At 35.3% G+C, this 24,889-nt stretch overlaps 2 protein-coding genes across 5 annotated transcripts; both read left to right on the forward strand.

The window, feature by feature from the left end:
* The first annotated feature begins 14,822 nt into the window (after positions 1 to 14,822).
* Positions 14,823 to 19,007, forward strand: LOC113289195 (FRIGIDA-like protein 3). 2 transcript variants are annotated; one of them, XM_026538393.1, is made up of 5 exons: positions 14,823 to 15,044; positions 16,433 to 17,700; positions 17,922 to 18,097; positions 18,244 to 18,548; positions 18,630 to 19,007. In XM_026538393.1, the coding sequence occupies exons 2-5, from the start codon at positions 16,461 to 16,463 to the stop codon at positions 18,808 to 18,810; spliced, it is 1,902 nt and encodes a 633-aa protein (XP_026394178.1). In that variant the 5' UTR covers positions 14,823 to 15,044; positions 16,433 to 16,460; the 3' UTR covers positions 18,811 to 19,007. The 2 variants fall into 2 exon arrangements, with proteins under 2 accessions (XP_026394178.1, XP_026394177.1); XM_026538392.1 differs by having other exon boundaries at positions 18,244 to 19,007.
* A 1,560-nt stretch (positions 19,008 to 20,567) lies between these two features.
* LOC113289196 (pumilio homolog 12-like) lies at positions 20,568 to 24,707 on the forward strand. Of its 3 annotated transcripts, none has more exons than XM_026538394.1 (5): positions 20,568 to 21,976; positions 22,098 to 22,260; positions 23,215 to 23,378; positions 23,498 to 23,759; positions 24,031 to 24,707. In XM_026538394.1, the coding sequence occupies exons 1-5, from the start codon at positions 20,904 to 20,906 to the stop codon at positions 24,205 to 24,207; spliced, it is 1,839 nt and encodes a 612-aa protein (XP_026394179.1). In that variant the 5' UTR covers positions 20,568 to 20,903; the 3' UTR covers positions 24,208 to 24,707. The 3 variants fall into 3 exon arrangements, with proteins under 3 accessions (XP_026394179.1, XP_026394180.1, XP_026394181.1); XM_026538395.1 differs by having other exon boundaries at positions 20,568 to 21,970; XM_026538396.1 differs by lacking the exon at positions 24,031 to 24,707 and having other exon boundaries at positions 23,521 to 23,716.
* Positions 24,708 to 24,889: the final 182 nt, after the last annotated feature.

Consider the following 24,889-nt stretch of genomic DNA (forward strand, 5'->3'; position numbering starts at 1 on the left):
AAACAAAATCACTCATGGATGTCTAAAAAATGCTCAATTATTTTTCCTAATTAAATATATTCGATCCTTATTTTTTGGAAAAAATTTACATATTTCAACATTATTTCTCTCGATATTATACAAAAGCGAAAACAAAGAAACGTGGACGTGCTAATAGATATTTAATATTTTTTGGACAAACATATTTTTTTAATCGGTAAACAATGGATCATTGGGACAAAATATCGCAATAGATATCCGAATATATTGTTCTATCCAAAAATATACTAAAAACTATGGAAACTTTAAGATATTGATTAATATTATTTCCAAAACTACGGTAATGAAGTTTTCGGGTTTGATATATATATATATATATAGTACCCAAGAAAAGGCCAAGCCATTGTTTGCACGTTGCTTCTTTCTTCTACGGTATTGTTCCAGTTTTTTTTTCTCTTAATGTTTGTTGATCAGTGATTTCCGTTTACTTTTTGTTTTGCAGGTATGCTCATTGGAATTTATGGGAATCCATTGTTTGCCCGTTGCTTATCTCTTCTACCGTATTGTTTGTGTTTTTTATTTTTCCTGTTTGTTGATAAGTGATTTTTGTTTATTTTCTGTTTTGCAGGTTTGCTCACTGGAAGCTCGGAAGTATTTATGGGAATCCTGATAGATTTTCGCAAGGATAAATTGGACATATGCAACAATTAATTGTATAGGGTTCATTGTATATGGCCTATATAATTTGGTTTTGTTAATGAAATCATCTTTTCTTTTAAGATTCTTTTTTTTCTATGAAATACCGGCATAAAGGATGAACCAGGGATCTGGAGATTGAGAATACAAGTATTCAAGTGGAAGGTCGATGTTTTTTGTTATTTGGTACAATGATTGTACATGTTTTCCTTATATTATTACTTTTTTAAATCGAAATTACGACAACTGCAGGAAGATTGGCTCATAGTTGATGCCGTACTTTATAGGCGGGTTGTGTGAATTTGAAAACACTTGCTTCCATCAGGTATAAAAACCCCTTCCTCTCTCAATCACGTCCACCAATCACTCTAGGGTTTGCTGTAGCGAAAAATTCTACACTCTAGGGTTTATCTTTGTTTTACTGAAGATCTCTAATGGTAGTATGTTTATTTTGAGATTTTGTATCTGTTTCTTCAGTTTCGGTTTATTTTTGAGATTTTGAATCTGTTTCTTGAGTTTGTTTTTAAAACTCTTCACTCTAGGGTTCTTATGTTTTTTAGTTTGTTTCTTTATGGTGATATTACTGTTTTGAATTTGTTTTTAAAGACGACTTTTATATGTAGGTTTTGATTTATTTTTTGGGTTTTGATTTGTTTTGTTTTTTTTTGTTTGATTCTACACTCTAGGGTTTATCTGTGTCTTACTGAAGAGCTCTATGTTTATTTTGAGATTTTGTATCTGTTTCTTCATTTTATTTTTGAGATATTGAATCTATTTATTGAGTTTGTTTTCAAAACTTCTCACTCTAAGATTTCGCTCTAGGGTTCTTATGTTTTTTAGTTTGTTTCTTTCTGGTGATGTTACTGTTTTGTCATTCTGAGTTCATTTTTTCCTGCGAGTGATTGTTGTGCTTATCTCCATAAACTGATTTGACTGATGCCCGTCATTTAATGTCTTCTTTTATACGTGCTTATCTCCATATATATCAAATACCAACGTCGTTCAATATATTATAGTTGAAGACCAAATATTATAGGTGATATGGAATGTATAACAATGGTCCAGCCGACTGTAATCATGATAATCATATATCAACAACATAATATCACAATTTTGATTTACAACGTTTTTACTATTAACTTTCTTAGTAATGCAGATGATTATCATAATTGTTTTTGGTTTTTATATTTTTATTATATTTTCTTTGCACAATTGATTTTTATGTGTTTGCAGTTTCGGTAATAATATTTTTTTATTAATTTTTTTTATTGGTGGTAAGAGAATAATATCAACATCGTCTCGATTTTGCTATTTGATTGTAATTTTCTCTGTTTAGTTTTCTTTTGTATAATACAAGGAACTCAATCTCACGAGCAGCTATTGAAGAAATAGTCATCAAGATCATGTAGTTGATATCCTTGCCGGAGAAAAAAGTCGGTGGTAGTCCTGTATTCCACACCCCCCACCCTTTTTCCCAACTTTCACTTTTTCTTAGAAAAAATTTGAACAAATTATATAATAGGAATCAATTTTCTGGAGATTTTTTAATATAAATATTGGCCTTCCTATTTATACTTAGCCATACAACTCATAGATCGAAATAGATGATTCCAAAAAAAAAATAATCAAAATATCCATTTCAATTATATATTTTCTTATTTTTGTTGGTTTGGTCGTTTGATTTCCAGGATCTCCGATTGCCAAATTCACAATCCCGCTCCTGGCACGGTTATAAACACTTTCCATGACAAGTAATACCTAAGAGGTAATCAAATTAATATGTTTCAATTATTAAAATGCCAAGAGGAACAAATAAGAATTGAAGATCAACGATGGAACTGAAACCAAATAGATGCTTATGGTGGTGGGATTTCATTACCCCCATTGATCTAATCTACAAATATTTTGGTTTTATAATGAGGTTGTATATAACTTAACCATGTGTGGTATTTTAGTCGCTGCTTTTTCTAATAAATAAAAACGTCTTCAAAAATTTGTGTATAAATTGTACAATTTTCTAGGTTTTTTAGGTGTTTTAAAAATGATTTTTCATACAGGTAACAATTGAAAATTTATCTGAAAATTTAGTTGTATCGAGTTGAACCAGTTTTTAAACTCGATGAATTTTTAAACTTCAAAATGTCTTCCGGAAAGTTGTACATCTATTATATTTTCTAGAACACAAGCCTTATTGAATTTGAAGGCATATGTTACTATGAATTTTGTAATATAGACTTGCATGGTTTTGGTATTGTGTTCTAATGGTCAACTATATCTTTGATCATAGCATGGTCTGAACCTATATTTTGGATAAATTTTGAAGATATTATACATACTGTGAAATTCTGGAAGTCCCCCTTCATATGTTTGTTTTTGAAAATCAGTGTCGAAAACTTTATTTTCCAGAACGAATCATGGATCTATAACTATGATATTATTTTTATTTGAAAATTAAAATTGAAATGACGAGGGTACTCAAATACACCATAATCGTTTTGTTTCAACCTACAAGTCCGATATCTTGTGTGATCGTCTATGGACAAAGTTGAGACAATACGTCAATAAGATATTTATTTGACAATAGTTACGGTACTTAAATCGATTGACTATACGATCAATGTCAAGTAATATGGATTAATGTACAAGTGTCTTTACTTTATTATAACTAAACAATTATAATGCAGAAGTAATAACATAACGAGAAAACTGCAAATGCAGAAAAAACCCGGGACCTTGTCCAGTTTTGAATAATCTCATAATTAAGTCGCTATAAAAAAAAAAAATCCAACTTTGTATAGTTGGGCCCAAGTAAACTACCCCTAGTTACTTAGTTTCCTCAGTGTCCCTGCATCTTCGACCTTTTGGTCACGCACGTGAATCTCAAGACATAAATCATTATCTTGAGTTGGTTTACAAGGTAAAGTCCTTTTGATCGTATTCCAAACAGTAAAGGAACAAATATGTTTGGTAACCACTCTATTCAATCTTAAGTATAAAGATATGTTGAGTCGTTAACAAAGGATCTTATGTTTAATCTAATAAACTCCTTTGTCGGGAAAGATCATTCTGAACCAGTAACTTAGATTCGGATTCACAACTATTAGATACTGAAAAATACCACAAAATGATAGTTTCCGATCTATTTGACTTTATGATCAAATCTATCAAAGACAAATCAGATCCAAGTCGGATCCTAGCCGATCAAGATGTGTGCACAAAGTTCACAAGATTAGAAAACTAATCAGATAAATCTTCTTTGTCTTCAAATCTTCAATTATCTTTAAAGTACCCGCACACAAAAACTTGAATGCTCTTGTGATCAATCACTCACAGAATAGAGCCTATTAACAACGGATTATCACAATATGTCTTCAGATCTAAAAACAGTTCTGAAGATCTCATTGAAACTTTGATCTAGTTTGAGTGACCTTATGTCAGAAGAGCAGGATCTCAAGAATAATCAAACCAGGTGCAATCAAAGTTTCAACAACTGTTAGCCAATTAAATCAATAATTTAAAACTAAAATAACAATGCAATTATATAGTTTCCCACCAACGGTACTCATACAGCTTCTTGATCCCACATAAGTCTTTAGACGAGCGGTCTTAAGAGATTTCGCGTAACTAGGGGGATTTCCTCTCCAGATAGACGGCTCCACCAGAAACAACACGAATGAAAATTTCCTGGCTCTTAGCATAGTTTTCAAGAAATGCAAACTCAACTATTTATAGACCAAGGTTGTTTGGACAACAAGGAAATTCCACCGAAAATTTTCTCAAGATATGCAATAAATACCTAATTTCGTTTTTCCTATTTCTAATAAATGTCAAACAATACTTCTGAAATCTCTCATAGAAAAACTTCCAATATTAGTTTAGCACATTACTAATATTCTTTTTTATAGAGCTATGTTTCAATTGCTGATAAATCAAAACATATATAATCGAAAATCTTAATTAAAAGATTCTCAATATTTCGATTTGGGATCACCTTGAGTATCAAGGAATATCTTTGAACAATTATGAATAAAAATTGTGTACATGTTCAAATTATATATACCTATATCCATAATTTTCCTATCTTAGCAAACCCTAATTCCAAACTCATGCAAAACCGCGAAGTAATATGTGAACTTGAGATTCGGTTTTTCCTTTGGGACCGGTTATACCATGACACCTAACATAGGTTAAATTTTGGTTTTACCAAGTCTTTAACAACTAGGGATCAATTCCACCTTGATTCCTAACATAAGTTAAGAAATCGGTCATACCAAGTTCCCGAAAATGGGTAGAGATCGGTTCCAAACATAGGTTAAGAATTGTTCATACCAAGTTCCCAATATAGGTAGGGATTGAATCTAACTAGAGTATCAACATATGTTTAAGAATGTCGACTAATGTAAAATTCAATCTAGTAATTTTTCAACTGTCAGCATTGCAACAAAAGATCAAATACAACACCGACTATTCAGAAAGTCGACATGACATTCAATTATAAATTCATGCCGACTAAGTATATGCGAAATTTGGTGATTATAACCATCACTATCGGTATAGTATTCAACTCGAATGTCATATCGAGAGAAACTACTGGCATGAGATTCATCTACAGATCAATACTAACCACTACTGTTGGCATGTTTTTCATCATCGATCCAATGCTTACGCAGTAAATTATAACTGAAAATTTTCTATTGTGTTTAGTGATTCCAACCTATTCACACTAGTTTGAATCAATAAGAACATTTAAAAATAAAACGAGAATCGCTTACCTTCTCGCTGGAGCCTTTTAACTGAAAAGTTAGTCGACTGACTATTTTTCTTGATCAATGTGTTTATGTAACCTATCTTTGAGTAATTGTTTGATTTTTCTTGAGCTGCTACTGTGACTTCAAGATTAGGTTTAGGTACAAAAAGCTTGTTTCTTTCAAGTCACTTTTATGGAGGTTATTAATCGGCAAAGAAATTTCCAAATGACGATTAATCGATGATTAAATAGTACGAAGGAAATCATGGATAATAAAAAAGAAAAAAGAGACGTCGGCATAGTGGGTGGAGAATTGAGAAATTATGTTTTAGGTTTTATTTTTAGATCTAAGTTTCCTATTAGTATGAAAAGAGTAACTTAGTAATTTAGCCATTTTAAAACATCTATTAGGCAAAGTACTATGATGGGAAGTTTCGCTTAGTTATAGCTTATTTGTAGCGAAAATCAAGTAATATAGGGCTTCACTTAGCTTTAATATGGCGAATTCCCTTCGCTTAGTTATAGTGGATCACATTTGATCCCCTTAAGCTAAGAAGATGGAAAACGAAAACTGAGCTTCAGTTTGAGAATTTGCTTTTTGGACCCACAATTTATTTTTATTCTTTTTTTACTAGGAAAAAAATTCATTGATTGAAAGCTTAATGGACAATGTATTCATATGGGGAGAATTTTAACCATACATGCAAATCATAATCAGTTCCTAGTCTAACTAAGCTGCTTGTAACATTACAAGCTTCCTTGGCTAGCAAATGAGCCGTATTATTTGCTTCTCTTGGAATATAACTACATTTACAACTACAAGAGTTAAAAGAATAAAGAAGAACTAAACTATAACCAATAACTGAACTCGTAGTCTACTTCACAACCATAGAAGAACCATTCAACGCAGCCACCATGTTTATGTTGTCTCCTTCTAGATGTAGATGTTCAATATTATTTTATTTGGCCCAAATGACCGCCTGCATAACACCTAGAGCTTAAGCCTATTCTTTATCAAAAGCAGTTAGAGGAATGCTTGCTTCCCCTCCACATTCACCTGCAAAAGACCTCATGATTATTCCAATTCCACATTTATTACAATCATCTTGGAAACTTGCATCAAAATTATTTTTCACAAATAGATTTATAGGGACAATCCATCTAACACTTCTGTGAATTCTGCCCTGTATATTTTTCCCATTTATTGGCATTATAACTAGGATCTTTTCCCAGTCAGAAATATATTTCTTAACTTGCAAAATCACAACTGAAACAGGCATGTAGACTTTATCAAATAAAAGCTGGCACCTTAACTTCCAAATATGCCAAAGAATTATCCCTGCAAATTGCATGCATTTCTGCATCTGAGCACTTCCACTTGGGATACTTATAAACCATCCCCTCATCCAATCAAACAAGTTTTTGTTTTGAATTCTATTATATAAAACATGATCAAGAGTTATCCAAATCTCTTTAGCATAGTTTCACTCAATGAAGAGATGTTGAGCAGTTTCAGAACAGTTTCTACAAAAAGGACAGAAGTTGTCTATATTGTTGATGATCTTATATAAACCGTCTTTTACTGGATGTTGATGGGAGAAAACGATTTGCTGGGTTTTTAGGAAAGTGGAGACTCAAACGTACAGTCAGAGACTCCTCGACCGAGCAAATTTCCTAAACCTTTTCAAACAGATGCACTGCACGGGAGTGCTTTGAGCTCGAGAGATCAATTTGTAGGACTCTGGCCTAAACCAAGACAATGACCGTTCCAGAGTCAATTCGGACACAAAGAGGGATAAGCGTCGACTTGTAAGAGGGAAGATGAGAAGTGTGTGTGAGATCAAGGATTGTAAATGTGTTGATGATTTCTGCAATTTTGTGAACTGTTGAGTTCAGATGAAATAAGTTTTTATCGATTGAGTGATAATTTCTTGTAGATAGAAATTATTGTTGTTCAATCGTGGATTCAGAAACTTATTTATATTGCAAGAATAGTAGACACATTGATCCCAATAAGTGTGACATATGCTGGCGTGAAAGAGTGGGAAAGTGGGAAATTGTGGTTAAACCAGTTCCATGTCGTGCGGAGACTTGGTTGATTGTCCATCCACTACTTTGTTAATTCCCTCAACTGCTTGCACAACTTACTCACATTTCTCAGTATGGGTGTACACACGTGCCATAGTCTTCCATACCAAAACCCTAGTGAATATCCCCCATGTGACGTGATTGACGTCTCACGAACGTGGAGTCATTGAGGAAGGCGTGTATTTACTTAGTCAGTTGTTGACTTGACTAAACAATGAGTCTTAGCCTTGATGATTCTATCATAATAAACGGATGTGGTATGCTCTGAGAATCATCTATTGAGCATACAGTGTTTGCTAAGATATAATAATGGAAAGACGACGAGTCATGAAGATTGCCATATATCATTTTACCAGTCGAGGTAATAATGATATTTTGATAATTTGAATCAAGTGTCATATGAGATTGCTCGATCAAGGGTTCATTTTGATATGTCGAGTATTCGACAGGAAATCAAAGATATTGCCTCGTTTATAATCTAATATATCATGAATGATCGAATGACAAAGTAGGAATAGAAATACTGGATGGTCGTTCATTCAGACCATGTTGCTCAGTCGAGCAAAAATGTTGGTAGCATGACCAAACATTAAATATAAATTAGAATATTGATTTCCGGATCAATATAATTCTCGAATGTTGATAGTTGAATCAACATGAGAAATATTTCTCGGTCGAGCAATTAATAGTTGAATCAATGAGTTCTGAACCCAGTTGATCGTGTATTTTGCTAAATTAAGCAATTTAATATTGATAGATGAGCAAAATAAATATAAATATTGCTAGTTTAAGCAAATATTGCTTGTTTGAGCAAATATTGCTCGATTCATGAATTATTGGTAGGGGGACCAAATAAAATATTAATTAAAAAAACTGGCAGATGGACCGAATATTCTATAATTAATTAGGATGTGTATTGCTGGATCAACATAAAATAATTAGTGTTTGAACTTGCCCAGAATTATGATTTATATAGCATTTGGTTTGAAACCCTAATTTTGATCGGTTGTTGATCAACTGATGATTTACTGAAAATCAATCAATGAGTGAGAGAGGAACCTGTTACATGGGATGATGACCGACCATGTAGCACCTAGGTGCTCGAATGAGCATGCACCAGAGTCCTTTGTATACCAGTTGGTGAAAAGATGATTAAATTCCCCTTGAATCATTATTAAAATAGTGCTCGTCTGAGCATTAGGTGATAAAACCTAATTATGAAAAGAGAGGGACCGGAAAAGGAGTATAGAGCCGGCTCTTGGTGTTCGTGGTACCAACTGATGGTCGATTGACCAAATTCCAAGTTGTTTGGAAAGAGTTTGAACCCAATATGATTAATTAGGCTAAAAATCATAACAGGTATGAGACCGGATTTTGCAAGCCACATGGCCGACCTTGGTCGGTCAAGGTAGTATTCCCGTGGCACCATATTGCTCGTCACTTGATTCTGAGAATTTTGATATTTTCTGGTGCGCGTTCGAGCAATATTGGATTTTCAGGAGAGTTTGATCTTGACTGAAACTCTCGATTTTGCTTGAACGAGCAAGTATAACTTTGCTCGCGCGACCAATATTTTGAGAATATTAAATAATGATATGTTAATATTTTTCATGAGGAGCCTGGTCATGTGACCATTTAACTTTTTGGCTTTTGGTAGTTTGAGCAATATTTGAGAAATATGGAAAACCCAGTTTTTTTGCTCAAACGAGAGAGTTTCATGAGATGAGAGAAGAAATACTAACAATAATATATGGAATTAGGGAGGTGTTGGACCAGCCACGGCCAAGGAAGAGGCGGCCGGCACATCTGCCCGGTTCCGTGCTTTTCCCTATTTTATATTATTATTTTTCATCATACGGGGGAATATGGAGAAACTAGGAGTCTTGCTCAAACAAGGAGTTTTCATGAGACAATGAAAATAATAAAATAGGTTAAAATAAAATAAAATAAAAGGAGAGGCGGGACCGGCCACGACGGCATGACCGGCCGGTGGGCCCTGTCCCGTGCGCCTCTTGTTTATTTTATTTTATATTATTTTCTTTCTCTATTTTGTATAAGTTTCCTCGTTCTTCCATATTTTTGAATGCTCATTTATGCATTTGGGTGCTCACTTATGCATATTTGGGTGCTTTTTCGTGCATTATTATTAAGTACACTCGCATCATTTTCCAAGGGCTTACTCGGTGGTGGCCTAAATGCCCGAAAATTGAATATCTATTAATAATTCATGGAATCCAGCTGAGAATAAACCATAAAACGGAGTAATGAGATAGATTGAATATCTATTACTAATTCATGGAATGCAGCTGAGAATAAGCCATGAAACAGAGTCATGAGATAAAATAGATTATTTTCTAGGAATTCAATTGACGAGAGTTGCGCCACAATTAATCTAGGAATTGCTCTATATTAGCATGCAATATGTTTAGGAGCGTTTATTCGAGAATCAAGGTATGAGATGGTAGAGACATCATACTTGTTATGAATATTGATTTTGTATAGTCAGGGAACATTGAGACAGTCTGGAGACGTTAACGCTCTATACTAGCATGCAATATGTCTACGAGTCGTACAATCATTAAGATTCTATACATGTGAATTATATGTAGTTAGGGAACACCGCGACATCTTGAAGACATTAACACTCTATACTAGCATGCAATATGTCTAAGAGCCGTCCAATCAATATCGATTATATATAGAAGTGTCGATGAAATATGCGAAGTATTGAAAGCTCAGCTGAGAGACTTTAATATCGCATATTCATGCCCGCTTTGATAGGATGTATGCTCAGTCAGAGATTATGACATGAGCTTTCACGTAGAATCCTAAAATATGAATTTAACATAAGTGTCTGAAGCAGTGTCTGAAATATGCAAAATTATGATTTTACGATTTTACCTTTTGTCGAAAATCCACCATTAACAATAGGATACATTCCTAAATACATTTCCATCGAAGAAAAAAAACAGGATGTATTGAGGAAGTTGCACCTGCCAAAACCCAATCCAAGGAAATAGGTTATTAGGAATAAAAGACATATCAATTCTACTATTAATTATAAAACGATAAAAATATTTCACACTAAAAACACCCATTATTAGTCAATGTCCATCTAATCCTATTAACTCCATTGAGAAGAATCCTAATTTGAGTGATCTGACTAACATTTTGCTCATTAAAAATAACACTCAGCAGTTCAACATTCCAAGATTTGGTTTCACTATTTATAAGGTCACTAAGCTTGTTTAATGTTCATACACCATCTACTAGATTCCATCTAACCTTAGAACCCACTTGTGTTTCCAAACACTGACTCTAGCTACATCCCCTATTTCCCTGCAATGATTAGATTTCAATATCTCTAAACCTTCCATAATACCTCTCTAAATCCAAATACCATGAGTAGTTAGTTCATCCGTAAGGGGGTCAAGATTCATGAAGTATTTATGTCTTAGGATAACTTCTCAAGGAGCATCAGGATAATCTAACATCCCCAAGCAAGCCTGGCAAGCAAAGCAATACTAAAAATATCAGATTTTTTGAAATTTAGACCACCAATTTTTTTTTTGGTATCACAACATAATCCTATTTCCTGAGGATTAAACCTTTAGACTCATAATCTTGATTTCACCGAGAATGCATATGGTACGAGTCCATTTTCCTAGTCATATGCTTAGGCATTGGAAAGACATCCATAAGATGTGAATCTAATCTAGAAAAGTTTGAGGCATAACTGCTTTATCGGCCAAGTTTAAATGTTTTAGGTTTCCAAATACATAGTCTATCTCTGAACTTGCCTAGTAATGGTTTTGAATGACTCCATTTTGTTACTCTGTAAGAGCAATGGAACTCTTAAGTATTTATCTTGCAAGCTCATTGTCTTAATACCTAGGATGTTTGCAATTTCATTCTTAATATTATTATCAGTTTAGGACTAAAAGATATACTTGATTTATCAAAATTGATTGATTGACCAGACAGACTATTGAACTTTTTTACGATATCATGTAAAACTCTAACTTCACTAGACCTAGCATTTAGGAAGATCAGACAATCATCTGTGAAAAAGGTGACTTATTGGAGGACAATCAGACGTAACTCTAATTCCATGCAATAGACCCTTACTTTCAGCAGTCAACAAACACTTTGAAAAAAACTTCATACATATGATAAAAAAGATATGGACTAAGAGGGTCTCCCTGACGAAGACCTCTCTCTGGGTAGAAGATATCACATGGAGATCCATTAAGCAACACATAGGTAGAGATTGTTGGGACACATTGCTCAATAATTTTGTAAAATTTTTCATAAAATCCAAGCTTAAGTAAGGAATGAATAACAAAACACCATTCATCACGATCAAAGGCCTTAAACATATCTAATTTTATAGCAATTGACCATTTTTCTTGTTTTTATTCTTTTTCATTGAATCTACCAACTCATGAACTAAAACTATATTATCATACACTTGACGACCTTGCAGAAAAGATGCTTGAAATGGACTTATTATTCTTTTCAGAATGGGCCTTAGACGATTAACTATAATTTTTGACACAATTTTGGATGAGGTGTTACATAGGCTTATAGGTCGAAATTCTGAAGCATTCTTAGGACAAGTAAGTTTTGGGATTGAGGAAATTGTTATGGTTACATTGTTTAAGAATGTACTTAGAATGAAAAACAGATTGAACAATAAACATTGTGTCATTACCTACGATGTCCCATATTTTCTGGTAAAACCCAGGTGGGAAGCTATTCGGACCTGGAGAGGTCCATGGCTTCATCTTGAAGACAACATCTCTGATTTCGTCACTACTATAAATAGTTAATAACCTCATATAAACTTTATTGTTAACACAGGTCTGAATATCATCCATAAAATCAGAGGTAACAATTGTCCTAGTAGATTTACTCATTTTTAGAGAAATGAGTAGTCAATTCACAGGCAATTTCATGCCTTTCAGTCAACCAAATGCCCATAGTGTTTTGAATGGTTTCTATATGTGTTTTCCGTCTCCTAAAGTTGGCTCTTTCATGAAAATATTTAGTATTGGAGTCACCAAAAGCCAAGTTTTCATATTCACCTCTAGTATTAGAGTCACCGAAAGCCAAGTTTTCATCTTGACCTCTTTGTCACCAAAATCCAAGTTTTTGATTTAACTGGGCGAATCTGATAGACAACATGATGAAAGATAAACACAAATCTAAGAGGAATTTTTTCAGATTATTTAGATCAAAAGGAAGGAATACCAATGAATCAAACGACTTTTGAAACCACAATTATGATGAGGAGAACCCAAGAACACTACTGTTTATTAAACAAACATCACTGTGACAAACATCAGACGGATCTGAATCAAACTGGAGTCACTACTGATTAACCACAACTGGGACTACACAAAATCAACTATGAAAACCTGCAAAAACAAGTGAAAACATCATCAGTCTACAAATGATTTTAACAGCGAAAGGCAGTTACATCGCAAAGACAAAATAAACTGATTTTCAAAACCTTCTACAAGTGTTTTAAAAACAATATGACAAATAACAAAAAACATCAGAGATTGAATTTTAGAACACAATGCAATCGAAAAGTCAGATAAGAAAAACAAAAAACCAAAGATTAGAGATCATATGGAAGAGGGAAAATAAAAATATTTAAAACTAAGCTAGGACTATAGGATACTGATGTTGATCAAATACTATAGGGCTTCACTTAACTTTAAAGTGGCGAATTCCGTTCGTTTAGCTAAAGTGGATCACATCTGATCCCCTTAAGCTAAGAGATGAGAAACACAAACTCAGCTTCAGTTCATGTTATTGGAAGGGAAATAACGGATTTGAGAAAGGAAATAAATTCGACAAGTTTTGGCCAAAGTCAAAATGATGAAAAGGGTTTTATGTTTCATGAATTACCAAGTCTATTCTTATTATCATTTTCAGTTTTGCAAACTAAAAGCAGCAAACGAAAATCCAAGTTAATTTAGACTTTCACTTGGTTGATTTTGTTAGCATATTATTAATTTCAAGACTACGTGGAGATGCCGAGTTTTCTTTTCATCAGCTCGAGCTCTTTATATATGCTCGACAACAAAGACCGGATGGATTAAACCTGCTTTCATTAATAACACAACCATTTTCGATCAAAAATTTGACTGCTTCCTTCCTCCTTTAGATGTTCATATTGCCGCCCTCTTCTTTCCAAGCACAATAGCACACACACGATGGGAGTTCATGAGGAACTACAACGGGGTATCATGATTCTAAGTTAATTAGAGCATGATTTACTTCCAAAACAAAAACAAAAAAAAAAACTAATATGGGGTACTGATGTCGTCTACACGACTTCTCGATTTTAATTTTCAATTTCTTTACATACTGTTAGGTTGAGGTAACTGAAAAAAATTAGGGTTCGTAACAAAACGTGAGGTAATTGTGAGGGGTTTAATGATTTTAGGTTAATTTATTATTAGTGAAAAAAAAAAGAATATTATAGACATTTTAATACTTTATAAAACAATCAATGCATCCTCTAATATTTTAATTCCCTCCCTTTAATCCTCCCTCCTCAAATTCATTATTTCCCTCTTAATATCAGGATTTTTTGAGAATTTTCTTTTTGGACCCGCAATTTAAATCTCCATTTGTGCTGCCTTATATTTTGTGGACCCAAAATCTCACAAAGAGCAACCACAGTGGACGATCAAACCCATAAATATGGTCCAGAAACGAGACACAGTGGGACAGACTAAAAAGTAAAAACTGGACCAAAACCAAATCCCAGACTATATTTGGTCTGGGACCAAGACCAAAACCAAATATAGTCGAGCGAACGTATAATGTACGTTTGCTAATAGGCGAGCTTTTAAGTTACGCCTGAGTTGAAGCAAACGTATATCTTCCGTCCGTGTAGTGAGGCGTACATATAAGGTACATCTCAGTGAGGCACATGTATAAAGTGATCCTGATGGCTGATGGGGCGGATGTATAAAGTGATCCTGTGATAGGGCGGATGTATAAAGTGATCCTGTGATGGGGCGGATGTATAAAGTGATTCTGATATATATTTTTACACCAAACGAACATTATATGTGTGCTCGACCAAATTTACTCTTCCATTCTAGCGTAACACCATGGACTAAACTCAAATTTGATCGTTTTTTTTTTTTGGTCTTTGGTTTTGATCGCACCATTACAAAACAGCCTTGCCAGTTGCCATGGTGCTTGCCGTTGCAGATACCCAAGATAGCTATAACCCACTAGCCTTGGGTTCATATTTTTTAGGAAAGAATTTTTCATTTCCTTCGTCATGAAATAGGGTTCTCCCAAGATAGCTATAACCCACTAGCCTTGAAATTTAGTTCCTCCGTCACTACCCCCTCCTCTTACAGAAAACAAAATCCAATCTCTTTCGGTTTCGTTAAATCGCGGGACAATAAACTCCTCAGCTCAGCCAATAAAACACTCATTCCAGGGTTTCGCTATTGTTCTTCATTGATTCATTAGGGTTTTGCATTCCCGATTTTCCAAGGTATGCAACTTTTCCGAACTCTTCTATTTTCTCAACTTTTTGAAATGTAATTTCTTATTCTAGGTTTCCCTAGGTTTTTTTTATGTTCTTTTGCATTTGTGGATTTTGGAACTGTAAATTCTGTTGTTTCGTCGGGTTTACGGGTGTGGGTGAAACTTGAATGAGGCATGAAGTTATGGGCTCAGTATAGATTAAAATCCAAATCTCTTAGGGTGTTTGGCGCATTTGTAGCTCTTTGGGTGTAATTTTTAGGTTGCGCCTAGCATTTTTCGCAGTATGTTGCAATTTTCAGAGTGGGGGAGGAGGTGCATACTTAGTTGTAAAGGATAGTTTCACTATGTTGAGGTGTTTCTATGTTTTAAGGCCTTTTTGCTTGGATAATGGTTATATATGCGGGTAGGATTAGTGCCTAAAAGATGTGTTATGTTAGTCACATAGAGGGTCTGTTGTCTTTGATTTTTATGGGATGTATTACATTGTTGTTGCAAATGAGTTCTAGTTGGAGCATCTTTGTCATTTTCTTATCGATAAAGACGAAACGAAACAAGAGATGGAAGAACTATTCAGTTTTTGAATAAGTGGTGGAGTTCCAGCATAGGCATGATTTTCTCAGTATGCTTTTTATACATTGTCCTGAGGGATTTATACTTAGACACATGGTCAGTAGTTTCAGATAGGGAGACACATGACGTAATTGTATTTGTATACTAGACAAGTCTAACGTACAAAATAGTATTCGTAAACCAAATTTTGTTTATCAATCTATGCTTTGCGTCCAGCATTCAGAAACCACCATGTTCTGTCACTCATTCCCTCTCCCCTCTCGCATTTATTGTTTCTCTTAGGAGTACCCAGCATAGTCATTGTCGATATAGCTATCGTTGTCTTACGCTTTGGGCAGGCACAATATTAATTGGGTGTTTAATCAACTCTGGCTTTGGTATAGATCGCTTGAGGTCAAATACTTGGAGCTGGGCATGCTATTACATGCATATATATATCAGGTTCCAGCTCTCGTATGATTCAAAATCTCTGAAATTGAATGGTCAGAATTGCAAATTGTCAAATTGAGCACTAGAGCTGGTTATAGTCCCACAGCTATTACAACTTTGAGCAGATTCAAACTTTAGGGGGAGGGGAAGATATGTTGAAGCATTTTGGATTAAGAAAACACGTGAGAAATAACTTGTCTAACTCTTTGAAGTCGTGGCCTTATTCGACTATATCCTGAATGTTGGGTCAGTGCTTTGTGCATGCATGCAAGTGGAAAATCATTTCTCTAGTTAATTTTTTTCATGTTATGCTGCGCATATTTATTTTTTATGAAATTGATAGTGCTTTTTTTTTAAATGATAACGTCAATTTGTATTATACTGAATTTTGTGCAGAGAGGCCAGTTGCCTTTTATCTATAGCCATGACTCATGTTGAACAAGTTCCCTCGGGTGTTGTTGAATCAGCAACCTCTAAAGCCATGATTGATGCAGAACCAGTTCCTCCGGGTGTTGAATCAACAACCTCTGTAGCCATGACTGACGCAGAACCAGTTCCTGTGGGTGTTGAATCAACAACATCTATTCCTATAACCGAGGCCGAACCAGTTCCTTTGGATGTTGAATCAGCAACCTCTATTTTCCGAGAGTTGAGCAAGGCATTTAATGAACTGGAAGCACATACCGGTGCTTCTAAAAACAAGCTCAAGTTGAAGGAAATTGATGAATACTTCCAGAACTTTGAGAAATCTCTGAAGAAAGGATATAGCGATTTAGAGCAGAAGGAGAAGGCATTTGTGGAGAAGGAATCTGAGGCACGTGCAGTGGTTGCTGAGAGAGAAGTAATTGTTGCTGCTAAAGAACAAGCTTCGGTCGATAGGGTTCAAAAGCTGAAGGACACTGCCGTTGCTGCTATTCTGGAGGTGTGGGAGAAATACAAGCCTGCAACTCCAGAGCCTGTTGAGGTTGCTAGCAATGAAGCTATAAAGGTAAGTGGTAGCTCATTAAATGGCGAAACATATTCACCTACAGAAGAGAATTCCCCTTATAGATCAAGTGAAAAAGCTGTGGCTGTTGATGTCCAGCCCCGTCCAGAGCTGACGCAATTTTGCGCACAGATGGATGCAAAGGGACTTTTGAATTACATTATGGAGAACCGCGAAAACATTGTTGAGTTACGTGAGGAAATTCCTGTTGCATTGAAAAGTGCAACAGAGCCGGCCCAATTAGTCCTGGCTTGCCTGGAGGGATTTTACCCTCATCTCGAAACCACCATTACCACTAATAGTCCCCGTCAAGTTGACAAGAGGGATGGATCCCTCCAGGGAATGCGTAGATCATGTGTTATGTTGATGGAATCTGTGGCCCCCTTGTTGATAGGGGGGCCAGAGGACCCTGATGCCAATGACCATCTTTTGAACCCTGAAACCAAGCAGCAAGCCAAGGCAATTGCTGATGAATGGAAACCTAGGTTGGCTGAGGAGGACATTGATGCTTCCAATGGAAATTCATTGGAAGCAGAGGCATTTCTCCAGCTCCTTGCAACTTTTAGGATTGCTTCAGAGTTTAATGAAGAAGAACTTTGCAAGCTTGTTCTTGCTGTCGCTCGCCGCAGGCAGGCCCCTGACCTCTGCCGATCTCTTGGGTTAACACACAAAATGCCAGGTTGGTGTTCTGCTAAGTAATAATGGAGACCAAAATTGGGTCTTTGTAGAGGACAAGAAAACAACAATGTTATGTATAGGTTGTCCTGTTAAAATTCACGTTTGTTTGGGAGTAGTAAGCACGGAGAGGAATATAGAAGGGCAAAGGGTGGGCTGATCCACAATGTTAATTATTAGATAGATTGTTCTGGTTGTTTTGATCATGCTCCGTGTTTTTGGCAGGTGTAATTGATGCATTGATCAGTGCTGGAAAACAGATTGATGCTGTCCATTTTGTGCAAGCCTTCAAGCTCACTGAGAACTATCCGCGGGTTCCTCTTTTGAAGACCTACTTGAAAGATTTGAGGAGAAACTTGCAAGGAAGGATTACCGCTGCAGGAGGAGCTGTTGGTGTCCAGGTGCGTGCTTTCCATTCTTGTAATATAGTAATACCTTCAGAATCTCTACCTGTCTTTCTTGGTTTTTCAGATAATCTTAAGTTTTCGATGAAAATCCGATATTGATAAACCTATATTGAGAAACTTATGTGTTTGTGCAATTGCAGAACGAAGCAAATTCTCAAGAGCTTGCTGCACTAAAAGCTGTGATAAAGTGTGTTGAAGATTACAAGCTTGAAGCAGAGTATCCGCTTCACCCTCTTCAAAGGCGCGAGGAGCAACTGGAAAAATCAAAAGCTGATAAGAAAAGGTTGGGCGAAGGAGTGAAGCAACAGTACCCTAAGAGAGCTCGAGCAAATGGAGGTCGTAGACATTATGTGCCAAGAATGCCAATTTCTGGTAGGGATCTGCAGCAAACTGCATCATTTTACGGAGATAGGGGTGAATCATATATGGGAGCTTCAGTAGAAAGGTATCATCCGCAGCATGTGGGCAGCATTTCTCCTTTTGCTGATTATCACCAAATCCCTCCTAACCAAGGTACTAGTGGCAGGAGTTATGTTCAGCAGCAAGCCGTTACTCAGAGGGCTGCATATTACTATTCCCAGGATGAGAGAGCAACCACTACATATAATGCCACTCCGACTCCTGCTAATACCACTGCACCAATTAATAATTACGGATCAGGCTATATTGACAGTGGAATTCAACCTTCCCATCAATCTTATATGTGATACATGGTATCGTAGCATTCACAAGAAGTCAGATTTTGTCAACACCTAGATAATTTTTAAAAGAATTAGGCACTCCATTTGTGCTTTTGTCTCACAACTTCTCAGTTCATTGTTAATAGATAGTACTTGTACTATTCTGCTGTTCTCTATACTGCTTCTGTTGATAAATTTCAGTGGTTTATTTTGTTTTTCTTTCATTAAGTTTTACTGCTGGAAAGCATTCAGTTGGAATCTCTTTGGTTAAAACATAATCCCCTGGCACTAACCTCACAATCTGATTGCAATTACTGATACAAAATGGAAATGCTCATTAGTGGTGTCTTAAAAGTAAAGTCATATTGTTTTACCATTTTACCATTTGGATTTCTGACTGATTATACAAAAACAAATCCTTGTAAAATACTGCAACATATAATGCTACTCCTGCTAATACCGCTGACCGCACCAACTAATTACTGAGCAGTCTATATGTCCAGTGGAAATCAACCTTCCTGTCAATCTTACACATGTACCATAGCATTTATAGGTACACAAATTTTAGGCCTTTTGCCTTTTGGTGTTGGTTTTGTACCTCAAACAAACTTCTCAGGGTACTATTGTACAGTTATCATGCTTCTATTGATAAAACTCAGTGGATTGATTAAAATCTCTTTGGTCTAATCACATAGTCACCTAGCCTCACAGTAATTACTGATACAAAATGGAAATGCTTACCAGTGAGTGTCATAAAAGTCTTTCTTGTTTTTACCTTAAAAGAAAAGTCTTATTGTTTGACCATTTCAAATTACTGACTGATAATTACACTACACTAGAAAAAGGTTTTGAAGAAATAAACAAACAACCTTGAGAGCAAGTTGGTAGTCTAGACTCCACGGTGGAGAGAATAAGCACATAACACTTGCCTAAAATGGTCAAGTCAAAAGCTCCCTAACTCGGTCAGTCAACCTTCCATAAAAAGAAATTTATGATGCCTTTTCTATGGGCTCAAATTCATAGAAAACACGGCAACTATTGGGATGGTAAATGTCATTTTCTCCTTTTCCCCTCAGCGTTATTAACTTTAATAATTTCTGCATTAATTCAAAAAAGTATTTCATTCCTTCTCGGTAGTAATTTTTTTTTTAGTTCAAAGATTTTTAATTTATATTGGTAGAAACTTCACGGAAATTGTGCACTTTGACTTAATACATCAAAACCTTTTAGCCAACACATTTTCTTGACATACCTCTGTAGTCCTTAGTGACATATTTTGCGTGTTTTAACATAGACGTCCTCGTCCACTGACAAGACTTATTTTTTTACACTTTCTTTTGTTTCTAGAAAAATTACCCCGTTACATTGTATTTTTGTTGCCAACTGTGTATCAGTTGAGCTCTAGCAACACTTGAGCAAAATTTGACACCAAATTGGCTAAACCAAATCTTTTCCACCTATAATTCAGATATAGATAAGGTAAACAGTATGATCAGTGTTTATCTAAATTTTTACCCTCAGTAATTTCTTTCATCCGAAGTTAAAAAAATATTTGACTACCTAATCAAAATATCTTAGTGTTACAAACCCTCCCTAAATCCTCACCGTACAAACACAACAAATAAATTAAGGAAACCAATTCCGATTCTCCACGTATCAAATCCATCTGGTCCCACTACTAACCTATCAGAACGAAGGACAATAGTGGCATTATAAATTATTATTATTTTAATATTTTTGATTCATGCAATATTAAGCTCTGGAAAGGAAGAAGAAGTGAAAAACCCAGAAAAAAAAACTTTCCTTAATTCATGAAACTCTTCTTCTTCTACGAAAATCTCTTTGCTTTTCTCACGAAACTTAATTAAAATAAAAAAAATAAGAATTTCCATAAATATATAAATGCTATCAAAGATTTTCTCATATATTCTTTTCCTCCAAATTTCTCTCTCTAAATCTTTGGAAAATCTTCATCCCCTATCCTAAAAAAACAAAAAAATTCCCTATATAAAAAGCCCTAATTCCTCTAACCCTTTTTCTCATTCCAGTCTCTCCGTTTTCTTCTTCTGTTTGTGATTTAGTCTGTGTTTTTTTCTTTCTTGTTGTTGTTGAGTCCATTAATGGCGAGCTGGAACAGAGGTGGTGGTGGTGCTAGAGTTGTTGATCAAGGAGAAGAAGATGATGATCAAGAAAAAGTAGTCAATAATGGGGGTATGTATAACAACAACAGCAGCAGCAACAACTATCCACCACAACTTTTGTATGAATCTTTAGAAGACCAGTTAAATAGCCTAAACCTTTTCAATCACCAACAAAATCAACATAATCTTCATCGTCAACAACAGAATCTTCAAGATTTGTATTCTGATTTTTCTTATGGTATTGTTCCTTTTCCTTCTCCTATTCCACCAGTACTACCATCAGCATTACCTGTTGTTAATCCTGGTTCTCTTCAACAGCCTTATGCTAATGAAATGCTCCTTAGTAGGAATACTACTACTAATAATAATCTAGATGATTTTGGTTTACCATTAAATTATAGAATTAATAGTTACAACACTACTGCTCGTATGGCTGCTTTGGGTATGAATGATTATGGGGTTGATACTACTAGTATGTTGACTCAGGGTTTAAGAGGAGGTTTTATGAACAGTGATTTTGGTCTTTATAGAGGGAATTCTTTGTATCCTGCTATGCCTATTATGCCAAGTTCAAGATTGTACACTGAAGAGCTTACTAGTAGTAGATCAAGGATGAGAAAATTGACCAACCATGTCAATGGGTTTGTTGGGAGGAATCATGGTCGATTAAACAGGTCTAGTGTTCTTTCTAGTACTCTTATCAGTACTAATGTTGAGGAGGAAGAGGATAGGACCAGGAGGAATGCTGAGTGTTTTGAAAATATTAAGTGGAATCAACAGAATTGGAGTTTGTTAATAGATATGGCTAAAGATCAAAATGGGTCTAAGTTTATACAGGGAAAATTGGAGACTGGAAGTTATCAAGATATTCAGTTCATTATTACTGTATTGACTACTGATATTAAGAAGCTTGTGGTCAATTCTGCTGGGAATTTTCTTGTACAGAAGATGTTTTTGAAGTGTACTGAAGCACAGATTGGTGAGATTGTTAATATACTGACCAACAATGGACATGAACTCATTAATATTTGCCTCGATGATCATGGGTACGGGTAAATACTTGCTATTGAAGAACTTTTTCTTTCTCGTTTTTGTTGAATTTTGAATTTTCTACGATAGTTAATAAGTGAGTTTGGAAGTATGTATTTTAATGGAGTTTTTCTTGTGTTGCAGGACTAGGTCTGTGCAGAAATTGTTGGAAAGCTTGACATCGGAACAACATATAACCAAAGTTTTGAATGTGCTGAGTAAAGGTACTGTTGAATTGACCAAGGACACAAATGGTCACCATGTGATCCAACGATGCTTGAAGACTTTCTCAAATGAAGAGAATAAGGTACTGCTCTAGAGCTTTTTGCTCTCATAAATAAGTTATTTTTGATTTATCAATTCATGTGGTGCATCAGTAATTGTTCATTGATTGCTTGATATACATTGCTAAAATCCAATCATATCTGTTACTTTACCTTTCCTTTGCTCTGCAGAATATCATGTTTATATAGATACTGATTTAAACCAATTCCAATGAATTGGAGATGGATGCAATGAGAAAATGGCTTTTAGCTATAAAATTCAAAGTCTTTTTCCCCTAGTATTTTTTATCAAGTTATTCCATGTACTATCTCCGGTATTTTGCATTTACTTAGACATCACCTTAAAATGATTTTTGGCAATGGATTTTGTTGAATGATGGCCTGTCTAGAATAACCACAGAGTACTCATGATAGATAGGTTGTTCACAATTTTCTTCTCATAAAAAAGGTGATGATATTCAAAGATTGCATGTTACTCCTACTCCACTCTTATTTTTGGATAGAGCTGTGGATAGCCCTTCAACCTTAACCCATGCAATTTGTTATTCATATTGATAGTTGCAGAACCCATGTTTCCATGTTAACCCACAAATCCCCAAGTCTGATCCATGACACCCTTAACGCCCAAAGCTCACCAAAAAATGGGCACCTTAAAATGAGGCTTTGAAGCTCTTACGTGAATTTGGTCTTTCTAGGTAATAGCATCTTTAGAAATTAAAGTGTTCTTATTTGCTATCGGTCCTACAAATCTTTATGGCAAATAGTATGGCTACTTATGGTTCAAGACTGCGTTCTGTTAAATTCCCAGCACGTCGATGTGCAGTTTGTACAAACGAAATCTTCGGTCAAATTTTAAATTATGTGGATAAGATGGTTTTAATTTTCTCGCACTTTACCTATGTTTAATATAAATTGTATCTACATTACAGATTTTTTGACGATGTGTATTTATCAATCAAAACTCTTGTTTCTTGCAGCATCTTTTCCGTGCTTTAGCAAGACACTGTGTTGACATTGCTAGAGACCGCAATGGGTGTTGCGTTTTGCAGCAGTTTATACTGAAAATAGATGAACATCTCCGAGATCACTTTGTTGGTGAAATAACACAAAATGCGCTGGTTTTAGCACAAGATCCATATGGGTGAGTCTGTTTGTAATTCTTACCCGAGATCCCCAGCATTCTTTTTATTAGATATCATGTCCTCTGACATGCAATCTAAACCCCAAGCTCACTACGTTTTTATCTTTTCTTCGTTATAGCAACTATGTTGTGCAATATGTAGTGGGTCAGAAGATAAAGGAGACCACAAGGGCTCTTGTGAAGAATCTGAAAGGACATTTTGAGACCCTGTCAACAAATAAGTTTAGCAGCCATCTGGTTGAGAAGTTCTTGAAAGAATCTGATGATGAGTTCGTTATTAAGTTTATCATTGACGAGCTGATCAATAAGTCTAACATTCTGATGCTTCTTCAAGATCAGTATGCCAACTTTGTTATGCAGTCAGCTTTGGATGTTGCTAAGGTTAGACCCCTGTACTCTTTTTAGTTGTGACCTAATTTTCACAAACTCGATGATGTACTGAAGACATATCCGGAACAAAATACTGAGGAGTTGGAACAAATAATGTTGTTAAATTGTTTTGTTCAGGGAATTTACACTTTAGATATTTTAGGGGCGCAATTTGCTCTCTTGCATGACTAGTTAAGCTTTGCATTTCATCCATATGTTTTTCATTAATCTTTTCTTAGCTGGTGAAAAGCCTTGCTAATGTTTCCTCGTTTTGTTGTAATAGGAGGTTTCCATGTTCAATCTGATAGTCAATGTTATTGAGATGCATTACCAGTCTCTGCGCAACCATCCTTATGGAAAACGTGTTGTACTACATATGAATCAGCTCATCAGGGACCAGCAGTACAACCACCATCATCTCACCAGCTCCAGCACCATATATAAACATGTACAAGTGTAGAGAGACTGATGGGGATGGTAGAGAGGCTGCATAGAAGAGATTTTCTGGGGTTTCAGCTTTTGAGTGAATAGCTAGTTTGTTTTGTTCGTATTTTGGTCAGTCTTTAGGTGTGTCACTATTAGGGTCTTTATGTTATTGTTGTCTGTTTTATTACTATTTTTTTCAGGAAGGCCAGGAAGTGAGTGAGCTGTTAGCTGTGAATTTTTTCAGTCAATAATTTTGCTCTGCAGGAGAGCTATTGAAGTTTGTGGGGGTAGAGCCGTGTACACAATGACAAAACCATCTGATGGAAGATGTAAAGAGACGGTCTGGTGTGGTGCTCACAGAACTGTATATTCATTCACAAGGTCTTCCCGCTACTGTTGCTTGTTATAGATTATTTTTTGATGAGTCTATCATTTCTTCATTTTCTTAGATATTGTGTTATAGCTTTCTTTTGGCCTCGAATTCTGCAATTTATTTGTTTGACTACTATTCTTATTGTTGCTTCTTAATGCACACTTCCTCTGTTTCTCTCTTATTTGTTTGTAGAATAGGCCACTTTCTTTATGCATTTGCAAAATGCTGGATTACCTAATCTTGCTTTTTATGTAATCGTGTATTTGATGCAAATATTTTTAGGCTTGTCATATATAAGATGCCTGTTTTTTGTTGTCATAATTTAGAATGCTGATAAGCAAAT

Source organism: Papaver somniferum, chromosome 6, assembly GCF_003573695.1.
Source record: "Papaver somniferum cultivar HN1 chromosome 6, ASM357369v1, whole genome shotgun sequence".
Lineage (NCBI taxonomy): Eukaryota > Viridiplantae > Streptophyta > Magnoliopsida > Ranunculales > Papaveraceae > Papaver > Papaver somniferum.